The 12,798-nt window shown below is 33.7% G+C and overlaps 1 protein-coding gene across 1 annotated transcript; it reads right to left on the reverse strand.

The window, feature by feature from the left end:
- Positions 1–1,095: 1,095 nt before the first annotated feature.
- LOC111057565 lies at positions 1,096–11,110 on the reverse strand. The gene is made up of 7 exons (XM_039444204.1): positions 10,899–11,110; positions 9,858–10,059; positions 7,801–7,998; positions 6,144–6,313; positions 5,141–5,289; positions 4,103–4,375; positions 1,096–2,722 (listed from the first exon to the last, which is right to left on the reverse strand). Exons 1-7 carry the CDS (start codon positions 11,009–11,011, stop codon positions 2,256–2,258), a joined length of 1,572 nt encoding a protein of 523 aa, XP_039300138.1. The 5' UTR covers positions 11,012–11,110; the 3' UTR covers positions 1,096–2,255.
- Positions 11,111–12,798: the final 1,688 nt, after the last annotated feature.

The following is a 12,798-nucleotide window of genomic DNA, read 5'->3' on the forward strand; positions in this document are numbered from 1 at the left end:
TTTTATACTCTTTTCTCACCTTGTATTCTGCAGGCTAAAACCTATTTAATTTTAAATTTCCGTTGATATTCCTAAATTGAAAAATTTTGAATTTATTTTAAATTGAAAGATTTTCAATTCAGAAATACCAATGGAAATTCAAAAATAAATAGGTTTTAGCCTGCAGAATAAAAGGTTAGAAGAGAGTATAAAATAAGAAGTTTTATCACCCAGGATTGGACAATGAAGCGACCAATGACGACTTGCAGTTTGCAGGGGCAGTGGGCGCGCACAGGCTCACTCAATGACTGGAAAAATTTACACCTATGCTATGCGTAGAGTGACTGTATTTACCAAAGTTTTTATTGTTTATGTCACAATTAACACCACACATATGAGTAATGAGTTATACATAGAAATGGATTCATAAGAAAATGGTTCAAGACTTTTAACGTGAAGGTGAAATAATAAAGGTACTTGAACCGAAAATGTCGGGGCGCTAATCATCATACGACCGCGGCGCCCGGGGCGACCGCCCCGGTCGCCCCACCCTTTGGCCGGTATAGCCTACTATATTTATTTGCACAGCCACAAACTTCTTTGAATTAACGCAGTTAGCACCTATTATTGTAGTCCTGCCACTAAATGTTATTATTTTAATTCTGGTAACCTTTGTTATCATCAAAGTAAGGGTGGTATAGGAAGAGGAATAAAACAAGGAAACACGTTACTCAAAAAATTACCAAAAATCTATGAGATTAATCATAATTTAATAATTTCATAAATCTAGATTAAATATTTACAAATTTCAAACATTAATATATAAGTTAGCAATTACCGTGGGTACCTAGTAAAGTGAAAATACATCTTTTGGAAATGGTTTGTGAAGCTAATGCAATTGAACTTCCAAATTAAAAAAATAATTTTTTTGTCATTGTACAGACCTAATTCATATAATAATGATGTTAGCTATTTTAACAAACTTTAATCATATTTTAATGATATATTGTGAGGAATAGATCCGCATCTAGAAAATAATTATAATATCAATAATAAATTAAAGTAGGTTTTTACTGTCTTGTTGGGGTGAGAGTGTATAAACGGCACAGTATGAGAGACTACCAGCGTCACACAGCTTCACGGGAAAGAACTACGTGGACTATCGGCTTGAGATAACAGTAAAAGTTGCGACATAAACGACCTATACCATGGGATATCTACTCATGCTATTGTTTCTCTGTCATTAGCCAAATCTTTAATAGCCTACATGTGGAAAAGGACTCTCGAAGTGTTTCTCTATTGTAAACAAAAAGCTAGTTATGTTAGTTAATGAACAGAACACTTATTTGTTTGTTCGCTTAATTTGTAACATCAATTCGAGTGAGTGTATTTGCTTGATGATGCTAATGATAAGTTTAAGAAGTTATTTGATTGGTATATGTTGGCTGTTGATGCTGCATATCCTCTTAAACGTATCACAGTTAGTAGCTTAATCCAAAGCTAGATGATGGATGGTATACTGCTGATTTAATAAAACTCGAAAATAGTTTTAATAGCTATTATGGCTTACTAAAAAAATTCAGTAAGACTAACCAATTTATGGCTTACTAAAAATTTTAGTAAGACTATCCAATTTAAAGATAAATATATTATGAGCTGTAAGGAAGAGTATATAATTGCTATTAAGAAAGCAAATATAAATTATTCCAACAACAAAATAGAACATTTATAAAATAAAAATTGAGCTGCATGGAACGTCGTTAAAATTTTTTACTAATGTTAACAATAGAGGTGTTGATTCACATGATGTTGACAATGCTGATTCATTTAATAACTTCTTTATGGAAACGTCGAGGAAATTGATGAAATGTGAAGATCAGTGATTACCTCAGCTCTTACTACATCAATAAGTTCACTAGACCTCATATAAAGTTTTGTTTTTTGTTAGTGCAGATTATCTGTAAGTTACCAGAAAATACTTTTGTGTAGTTGAGAAGTTGATATTGTGGTAATTATTCATATTGAATGAAAAAGACTAAGAAATTGTCAAAAACCACAGATTTATTGATTCAAGATAAACTTAGTTTATCAGAGATTGACAATGGTGTAATAACCGAAACCGGTCTTTCCAAGTATCAATAAATCTGTGGTTTTTGACAATTTCTTAGTCTTTTTCATTCAATACCAGAAAATAATTAGTCTTAATAATTCAAGTTGTTTAGATTATAGCCTATATGGTATATCAGAAAAGTCTTTTGTACTATAAATTCCTATTCCTAATTGAATACCCTTTGTATTTTTCCTATCAGGCATAAGCAAATTGGGCATCGTGCTGGGAGAGGATACTGATCAAAAACCTCTATACTACCATCTCCCATTGTCATACCCAAGTATTGTTCGCATATAAGAAGTTTTTTTATGCACTCTGTACAGCCCAGAGAGTGGCCACAAGGCAAACAAACTCTGGTTGCCTCGAAATTTGTGCATAGGCGGCAAACTACTTTCACCGAAGGGCTTGTACCCTCGGCATTCTCCAAATCCTTCATCAAGTCATCTTTCTGCTCCTCAACAAATCTTCGAGAGCACATTTCGAAGGGACTCTCAGGGTTGAAGTTTGTTGGTTTTGTTTTGAACTCTTTCAAAGATTCGTCCACCTCTTTAGCGAAAAACTCGTCTGCGGCATAATCCTCTTGTGGGGCAACAACCTCGGCGGTAGCAGCTTCCTCCATTTGTTGTGGGGCTTCTAAATGAAAAAGAAATATTTGTATCAAACAGCTTCTAAAAAACTATATTGAATATCTATAAGTAATCCCAGATATACGATAATGGAAAGCTGAAGAGCTGTATAAATGTTAGAGATTGAGCACAAAATTGTTTTCCAGTACTAAAAAATAGTTTAGTCATGTTTTTTTTTCTTTTATTAATTTCTTTTTGTTAACGTAATTAGTTTTTTTCTGTTGTCTAGGTTCGGTTTTTTGTACAGTATTAAATTCTTACTCTTAATGAATAATATTATTTGCAATATACTTTTGAAATGAATGAGGATGTAAACCTCGTTGGGATGTATTATTTTCATGTGATGATAGAGACTTGAAAATAGTCTAAATTTTATAATTTCCAAATACCCCCTTTTTAACGGTTGAAGCAATAAGATTAACTTTTTTCTTTTTACTTTATTACAATATAGTCTCTATCCAAAAGAATAATTGACCCAGCATAGTAGGCCTAGGTTATAAGTTTTAATTAAGATAACTGCGCGAGGTCTGATGTTCACAGTTCTATCTTATTTTTAGTGGGTCAAAAAACAAAAATTATTTTCTATTATATTACTAAATGTATTCCAGCACCTAAGATTTATCAAATTGGCTCTCATAATAATTTCTAGGCAACCTATTTTCAGCAACTTTGAACGTGATAAGCTTCGGTATTTGGAAATGAAAATTGAGATAAACTGTAATTGGGCAGGTGCTTTAAGGCAAGAGTATTGATGATGGAGAACAAACCAGAATACAAATAATCAACTACGATATATCAAGAACAAAGAAAACAAACAACATTGTTGATTGTAAATTCACTCATAGTCAATATCATCTAATTTCAAGCTTGAAGTGCCACCTTTCGCCATGAGAATGTTTTCCAATGTTTCTAATATGAGGAAGTCAAAGATAACAATAATTAACTCATATAATATCCTTGACTCCAATAATATCCAATGAAATACGTGAAACTAAGGAGTTCTGCAACAGAAAATATAGAAAGAAGAAGTGAATAGATAAAGGAAATTCAATTGAAGAAAAATGTGCCCATACCGAGAATTGAAGCAAGTACCTGTTGGTTGCGACCGAGCGGCTTTACCGACAGTTACATTCAATGAATATCCTTATGCTATGTACTTCGTCGGTCAATATTGCAGTAGCAGCAGTTCTATTTATAGAACTTTCATTTTGAATTCCAGTTAATAATAATGATAATAATAATGATTATTATATTTCAGCAGTCGGTGAACTGCAATTTTCAATAATTATTCCAAGTTAAAAATAGTTGTGTTACATTGTCGGAAGTGTTGGTGTGTGATTTGAAATCACCAATTAATTGTATCCAAGGACAGATAATTCAAATTTACCTTCCAAGTTTCCAAGAGACACTAGGTCATGCTCCACGGCTGCCTCTTCTTCTTCAGCATCATCGTTGGCAATGTCAACCACTCCCACACGATGGCTCATGGAGCTTAAGAAATTGGAGATGCTCATCTCGCCTCTCTCCAATTTCTCCTCAGCACTTTTTATGTTCTTGTCTTGAAGAAGCCACTTTGTTCTCAAGGTGCGGGTCCCTTCTCTCCCTTCGGACATATTCCTGAAATAATTCATCTCTTTGATAGAGATAGTTTGTATCCCCGCTGAAAAAAGTAATGAAATGTTGTAATCAATCATGCCAATGCAACCCAGCAGTGCAAAAAAAGGTTACCGGTACTTAATCAAATATTTTATTCACAACTGTGGCAAACTTCCTTCTGTTATCAGAACAAATTAATATTTTATTTATATGGCTCGTATGATTCACATTTGTAGCAAACAGTATCAATACAAACATTGTTTGGGATTTGAATTAATCCTGAATTCTTTTATTCTTATTTTGGAAATTAGACTTTAGAGTGAAATGAGACAAATGCCATTCTCGAGAACCGATCACCAATATTGATAATATTATTCGGTAGGGTAACTTATGCTCTAGTAAGATTCCCGTTATTAGTACGGTAATCAGTTGAAATGATAGGACAACAGGGTAACCGATTCACTGTTTTCAATGCCTTCTATGTTAGATAGCTGTGATTCTTGTTATTCCAGTATATCCAACGTAATATTAATTATTGTTGATTCTTTTAAATAACGATAACAAATATTTTCTTATAATTCAATGTTCAAATCTCATAACTGAGATAAAATATTTTGGTAGTTTATTATATTTCTTCACAGCAAGAAAACTATCTACTATGTGTAATGACGGACAAGGATAGCTACATCAAATGTTGATTAGGTGCTGACTCTATAGCGTTTAATTTCCAAGTAATTCTACTTCATTTATTTATCTTCACTTTTTCATCACTTCATAAATTGACAGGGGAAATCAAATTATTAACTTTAAATCTGTAATAGATTCTTACCCCAAAAATCCCACGGATTTCCTTGTGCCTTTATTAGTCTGTTCAGGCATCTGTTTAGAGATTCTTGTGCGTTGTTAGTCCTCGATGGCTCCTTGAAAACAGAGAAACTCTCAGGAGTAACTTTCCCCAGCCATTGCTTCCTGAAGTAACTGTAAAGAGAGAAAACACAGCTTTGTGAGTGAAAAGAATCTTCTCAAATCCAGTGCTCGATGACATATATTGCATCATTTAGTCCAGTGTAGAGAAAAATAATGTCATCCTTATTGAACTAGAGCCAGGGGTGCACAACCCGCTGGCCGCGTTTTTGCGACGTTTGGCCCTGTTCACAATGTTACTTTCAAAAATCTCAATTTAAGTGCAAACAAAAAATTCGTTCGTTTTCTTGAATTACTTCGTCAAGTTGACCATTTCATTTTCCTTGAATAGAATTGATTATTGTCTTAATCTCTTGTAGTGATGAGAAGGTTAACGAAGCACGTCTCCAACCGTTTCCAGACAACTTGAATATTAATTTATTTTAGACTTAACATCCTTAAGCCGCGTTTACACCAAAGTTATTAACCAAATATTAATAACTTACTCCTTATAGATTCTATTAGATTGAACGGAACTTGAGAAACACATATGATCATCATGTGTATGATAAGTTTTGTTCAATCTAATAAAATCTATAAGGATTAAGTTATTAACATTTTGTTAATTTGTCTGGTGTAAACGCAGCTTAAAAGGAACCGATATTAATTTCTTTCCAAGGCAAAACATGTACGTTGCTGGCCACATTTTTTCAAATGTAGGCTAAAAAATTACGAAAGGCCGCAGTAGGGTGAGACAGATAAATCTACCATACAGTTTGGTATGTTATTAAAGTTTGCGGCCCGCCAGTTGAAAATTACATGCGGCCCAATCTACTAAAAGATTGGGTACAGTACCCCTGAGCTACACCAAGAATGTGCGAGAATTTCTATTACGAGGAAAGTGTCAAATTTGAAAAATAAGAACTTACTCTATCAATACCCTTGATTTTTCTGTGTGATAAATCAAAGATAATACATCGGTGGCCTCCTGGGCTCTGCTTGGTGGCAGGAGGGCAATTGCCATCAATTGCTTTGCCATTGACCATTCGTCGTTATCTCCCGGACGAATACCAATTTTTTTCGCTTTTCTCTGTATCGACTGTAAAAACAATATTTATCTTGAATCTATGTTATTCTTCATTCAAACAGTTTCAATAACTAATTCTGTCAACAATTTATAGTTTTATATCTACGAAAATTTTGAGTATTTGAATCTTTCAAAGAGCAATTGCTACCGTACCAATTTGTAAATTGTTTTGAAGTGGGACAACATTTGAACAAAATGAAGCAGATGAACTGCTAAACTGATGTCCAAATAATTCGTCCCAAACTTAATTCGCAGGTAACACCAACAATATATAGAAGAAAAGTGTAGGCCTTTATATGAATAGGAATGATTGGTCTTCCAGCTCTTATGTTAGTAGGCCTATGTTATTATATTAGGCATTATTAGGAATATTATTGTTTCTTCGTAGTCTGGTGTATTTCTATGATATAACATTAAGTGATGCACCTGAGATACCAAAGTTATTTATGTTATCCATCGAGAGTCGGTAACTTTTGTTAATAACAGGTTACTATCTTCTCCGCAAACAGCTCGCCCAGCATCCCTACCCTACAACTACAGCTGTTCCCTAATAACTACAGCTGCAGACAAAACACTTGATAAAGTTATTAACTTTTGTTGATAACAAAACTAGCAGCCAAAAGAAAATGTTATTAACTTAATATGTTGAAAACTTTTGTTTCAAACTCTGGTGTAAACGCATTATAATTTATTTACATAAGATCAGATGAAGATCATTATTTTAATGATCACACACATGTTTCAATTCAAATTTGAAGACAATTTTTGCTTTTTATTCCGGCTGTTATGAATATCATATGAATAGTTTCGTTGAATGAAATCATAAGGAAGTCAATTATATTGATAACAAGATCTTGTTAATAACAAGGAATTTTCTGTTAGAAACATGAGTTTTTAACTTTTGTCAAGAGACATTTTTGACGATTCAGTCAAGTTAATAACTCGTGTTATTAACTCCGGTTACACCGAAGTAAATGAATCGTCAAAATTTTCTCTTGACAAAAGTTAATAACTCATGTTTCCTTGTTATTAACAAGATCTTGTTATCAATATAATTTACTTCCATATGATTTTATTCAACGAGAGTATTCATTCAACAGCCGGAATAAAAAGCAAAAAAAAAAATGTCTTCAAATTTGAATTGAAACATGTGTGTGATCATTAAAATAATGATCTTTATCAATCTGATCTAATGTAAATAAACTAGTAGTTCTGTGAACAGTAGACCTCACGCAGTATTCTCATCCACAAGTACCTGATTGAAACTGAACCTGAATTTCTGTTTGAAATTTGCACCCAAAAAACGTTTAGCTATTAAAAAAACAGTAGCTGCGGTAATCTTTTTATTAATAACTCATGTTATGAACTCCGGTGTAAACGCAACTCAACATGATGCTATTAACTTTTTTAATTAACATTAGTTGATAAGAAAAGTGTTAAAACTTGTGTTATTAACTCTGGTGTAAATGCTACTATAGAAACCGTGTTTTATAAATTACCTGAGTATAGTGAAACCAACATCCCACATGTCTTGATGTTGGGAAGCTCAGTTTCACTGCTTCTTTCAACCCAGCTTCGTAGTCGCTCATTACGATGGTAGGCTTCAACGCTGGCATCTCTGCTTTTAGTAAATCAAACAGCTTTCTGTAGCTAGCCGCGTTTCTATTTCTCATCAACGCCCACAAAATGGGAAAAGCCTGGAACAAAGTGAGAATTATGTTCAAAAAGGGCTTTAATTGTTTGAATCGCATGGGAGGAAGACACCCAAATAGCCTACGTGATATCTTACTGAACCACAGAAAATATTCTGAAATAATAAGATTATTGAAAGTTAGATCCAATAGATTAGAGGAAAAAATACAAATACATTTTAAGCTTTCTTCTACATATCTATAATTATATATATATCAGAGTTCCCAATAGGTGGTCCATGACAAAGCTTTGGAAGTGGTCCGCGAGGAGTCCGAGGGAAAGAAACTTTTTTTTTCATGTTTTTTCACATTTATAAAATCATTCACATTAAAAACATTATCTATATTATATAAAATTGTCTATATTAAATTTTATTACAGATTTCCAATTATCAGATTTCAAATACAATTTAGACGAAAAATTTCAAGTGGAAAAGATTGAGTAAAAAAATCTCTACAATTAATGTCCAGTACTGTATCATTTTTACCTAGAATTGAAAATAAGCTCTAAATTCGAGAAAATGTGATTATTCAAATGCAAACTCAATGAGAGAGGCAGCTGTTGATTCTATTAAATCATTCACTGGAAGAGATAGCAGAATTGATCTCGTCAGCTGATCAATTTAAAATTATATTTCCGAAAACTCGACTCTTACGCTGGAGACCACTGATGAAATAATTGTTATTTTCTGATTACTGTGTACTAGTAGTTCCTTGAACAGTAGACCTCGCGCAGTTATAAACCACAGCCTCCTCTTATACTGTCCATCAGAGTAAATCCTGTCTGTATGACGTGTCCGCAAGACGTGTGTGAAAACGGCTAACGGCTGTTGGGGTTGGTGTATCAGAAATGCTAACATCAAAAGATAATCTTCTACAAGATATACTGGCAACAGGTCAGCCCGAGTTAAAAGCAGAGAAAGGTCGAGAGACAATACTATGTTGTTTTAGTTATTAATTGCATGCGTTGTTGCATGGAATCAGTAGTGCATTTAATCTATATAAATAAGAATCGAGCATCAAATCTTGATATTCAATAACTTTTTTATTTGCGCACTGAATTTGATGATTTCTCTAGTTGTTGTGTTCGTTATGTTCAGGACCAGGTTTATGGCCTATCAAATTTATTATCCGACTTCAGGACTCCGGTCCTTCAAAGTTTACATGTAATCCTTATGCGAGAAGATTTTAATGAGTCGGCCACACACATAAACAAAAATCAGCTGTTAAAATCATTGCGTCATACAACAGCCGTAGGTAGATAGTAGACAAGTAGACATGCAATGACGCATGCAATTAATAATCCACTCGACAGCTGATTCATGATAAATAATTCTATAGTCTGATTTTTACGGTAATATTAGCGTTAGAAGGAGACTCATTTTCCTTCTGTATTATCCTTAAAATACAAAATTTCAAAAAACCTTATATATACGTCGATGCGAAATTCATAAAGGAACCTGCCAAATTTTCTTGAAAATCTATTGCCGCGTTTCGCTGTAAATGCGGAACATAAATATAAACATAAAGAGAAATGCAAAACCGTCGATTTGAATCTTACACCTCACTTCGCTCGGTCAATTATGTTTCTTTTAGGCTAGGCGCACACCAGTAACTCAAGACAAGACATGACTGGAGTGCGTCTAGCCTTATAGTCCAGGCGATTAATATGTATTGAATTTGAACGTCATGAGAATTCACAGATGATATTATAATAATGTACCTACTAACAATAATGGAAATTTTCATAACGGCATTAACGGCAAGGAAAGTTGTGTGAGTGCGCCACACCAGACGTTCATAACTTAGTAACTGCAGTACAGTCCAAGTGCCAAGGAATTTTGAGCCATTGTGTACACACTTACCCGACCGAATTGAGAAGCCATTACAACGAACAGCTGACTACATTTCGGCTCTTTCGGACGGCATTTAAAAGTTCCGTCCATGTGAAGGCTGCAATCTGGTTGCAACTTAGCTACTATGGGCGTTACGATGGCGACCAACATCTCATTCGCGCCCTCTTCGAAGTTTCCGATGAAAAACCTCTCCCCATTCACAAGGCCATACCTTGATAAAATTAAAAAATATCTCATTAATATCATGAATTCATTAGATCATAATATTGATATCCTTTATAGAAAACATGCATCAATCCTTGCGCAAATCGGTGCGAGACGCATAACGGTAACGGGAGCTGGAGAACTTTCAAGCCACGAAAGTATGAAGGAGGAGCGCATCCTACCTGGCTGAAGGTTGGTATTAATCATTTTCGTAAGAGTACGAAGAAGGCGCGCGTCATTTCAGTGCGATCCTTCATCGCACCTTGGTAGTTGCCGCGCTTTTTTCTACTGTTCTCTACCTGCTTTCATGAAATTATAATAATATAAATATAAATATACATGCTACTACTTATTTCCTAGTTTTCTTCAATAAACCCATTCAACAAAATTCGCCGTGTTGAGGACCGAATGGTGAATATTGAAAAATATGAATCTTGTAGATTTCTGTAAGTGTTCTCCAGGTGTGTTGAAGTGATTAGAGTTAAGCCGTTTTTATTGATATGAATTTCATTGAACTTCGATTTATGTTGACTGTTTTATTTTTGTGTCTAATTTCAAGTGTTAATTTATTTTCTGGCTAGAGTACGATTCTGCTAAATTACTTCCATGCTGCTTGAAAGCTGCAATAATTTCAACAACATAGAAGTAATTTACACTTCTAAAAGAGTAAATAGAAGTAATTTAGACTTCTATGTTGTTGAAGTTATTGCAACTTTCAAGCATTCCCACAGTATTGTTTTTAAGTTATTGATGTGCAATACTGCAATGTACAATGTACATGTGCAAATCGAAAAAAATAAATGGAATTTGACCCCTAAGATTTTTGTAAAAGTATAGTCTTTTTACCTTTCATTCCACTTTACAATGAGTTCAGCAAATTCGCTCAGATTCCTGGGTGTCTCCGGATTCGCGGAGTGATGCGCCCTCTGCATACTCCTTTCCAAGTTTTTAAAGCACATTCTGTTTTGCACTTCCACCGGTACCCTGAAAAACACAGGTTATATCGTTACATACATAGATAGTACAGCATTATTCAAGTACGTTTAAATTAATAAAAACAATATGAAAACTTGTAGTACCCTTTATTATTAAAAACTTTAAAACAATAATAAAGGATACTACAAGTTTTTATATTTTTGTACAAAAGTAGCCCATATAAGCGAAGTGTTTTTCAAGTACGTTTATATAGCTTTTTCTAGATGGAAGGATCTTGTGGATAGGGTGGTGGGTAAAATTAGTAAGGGACTCTTTGTCTTAAGATATATTGTAAAGTATGTACCATTAAACGTAGCAAAATCTGTATACTTTTCTCTGATTTACACTCATCTTGTCTATTGTATTGAGCTTTGGGGAAGTACATCTATTGGAAACACTCAAAAAATTTTCATTTTACAGAAGCGTGCAGTACGGTATTTGGCTAAGCTTGATTACAATCACCCCTGTAGAGATGCCTTCATAGATTTAAAAATTCTAACTTTACCATGTATTTACATCTACAGAGTTGTTCTTTTTATTGCTAATAACTTAGACTCATTCAAAACTAATTCTGATATGCATGGCTATAATACACGAGGTAGTGGCAATCCATGTATTGTTCAGCATAGATTGAAGTTTTCCGACAAAGACCCTCGAACCTATGGTCTGAGACTATTAAATAAGCTACCTAGATCTCTGTCCATGTCATCTGCAACTTTTAAAAAAGATCTGTATACTTTTCTTGCAGAGAAAGCATATTATAGTGTGGAAGAGTTCCTCACTGATAGATAAATATTGTTTATTTCATAATGTCTGTAGTATTTAATACACGTGGTTGGATTGCTGGCAGTGACATGCTTATTCATATGACATTGACATTCTTTAGGCTATTTTGAATTATTCTGACGATATATGTTAAGTTTTTGTGATATATTTTTATAGATTTTGAGTATTGTTTTACAATTTATTGTAAATATTGTCTTTTGACTTTTTAAATTATTGTAAATATTGACTTGGCCTGTACTTTCTTGTATTGTTTATGGCTTAATAAATATCTTATCTTATCTTATCTTATCAGAAATGCTAACATCAAAAGATAATCTTCTACAAGATATACTGGCAACAGGTCAGCCCGAGTTAAAAGCAGAGAAAGGTCGAGAGACAATACTATGTTGTTTTAGTTATTAATTGCATGCGTTGTTGCATGGAATCAGTAGTGCATTTAATCTATATAAATAAGAATCGAGCCTCAAATCTTGATATTCAATAACTTTTTTATTTGCGCACTGAATTTGATGATTTCTCTAGTTGTTGTGTTCGTTATGTTCAGGACCAGGTTTATGGCCTATCAAATTTATTATCCGACTTCAGGACTCCGGTCCTTCAAAGTTTACATGTAATCCTTATGCGAGAAGATTTTAATGAGCCGGCCACACACATAAACAAAAATCAGCTGTTAAAATCATTGCGTCATACAACAGCCGTAGGTAGATAGTAGACAAGTAGACATGCAATGACGCATGCAATTAATAATCCACTCGACAGCTGATTCATGATACATAATTCTATAGTCTGATTTTTACGGTAATATTAGCGTTAGAAGGAGACTCATTTTCCTTCTGTATTATCCTTAAAATACAAAATTTCAAAAAACCTTATATATACGTCGATACGAAATTCATAAAGGAACCTGCCAAATTTTCTTGAAAATCTATTGCCGCGTTTCGCTGTAAATGCGGAACATAAATATAAACATAAAGAGAAATGCAAA

Source organism: Nilaparvata lugens, unplaced genomic scaffold (genome assembly GCF_014356525.2).
Source record: "Nilaparvata lugens isolate BPH unplaced genomic scaffold, ASM1435652v1 scaffold3587, whole genome shotgun sequence".
Lineage (NCBI taxonomy): Eukaryota > Metazoa > Arthropoda > Insecta > Hemiptera > Delphacidae > Nilaparvata > Nilaparvata lugens.

Excerpts from the sequence above, each read along its gene's own strand:
- LOC111057565 (XM_039444204.1), bottom strand. The coding sequence starts at position 11,011 with ATGTGCTTTAAAAACTTGGAAAGGAGTATGCAGAGGGCGCATCACTCC. Across the intron at positions 5,290-6,143 it reads AAATCAAGGGTATTGATAGA|TTACTTCAGGAAGCAATGGC; the intron begins GTAAGTTCTTAT and ends CTCTCTTTACAG. Across the intron at positions 4,376-5,140 it reads AAATCCGTGGGATTTTTGGG|CGGGGATACAAACTATCTCT; the intron begins GTAAGAATCTAT and ends TACTTTTTTCAG.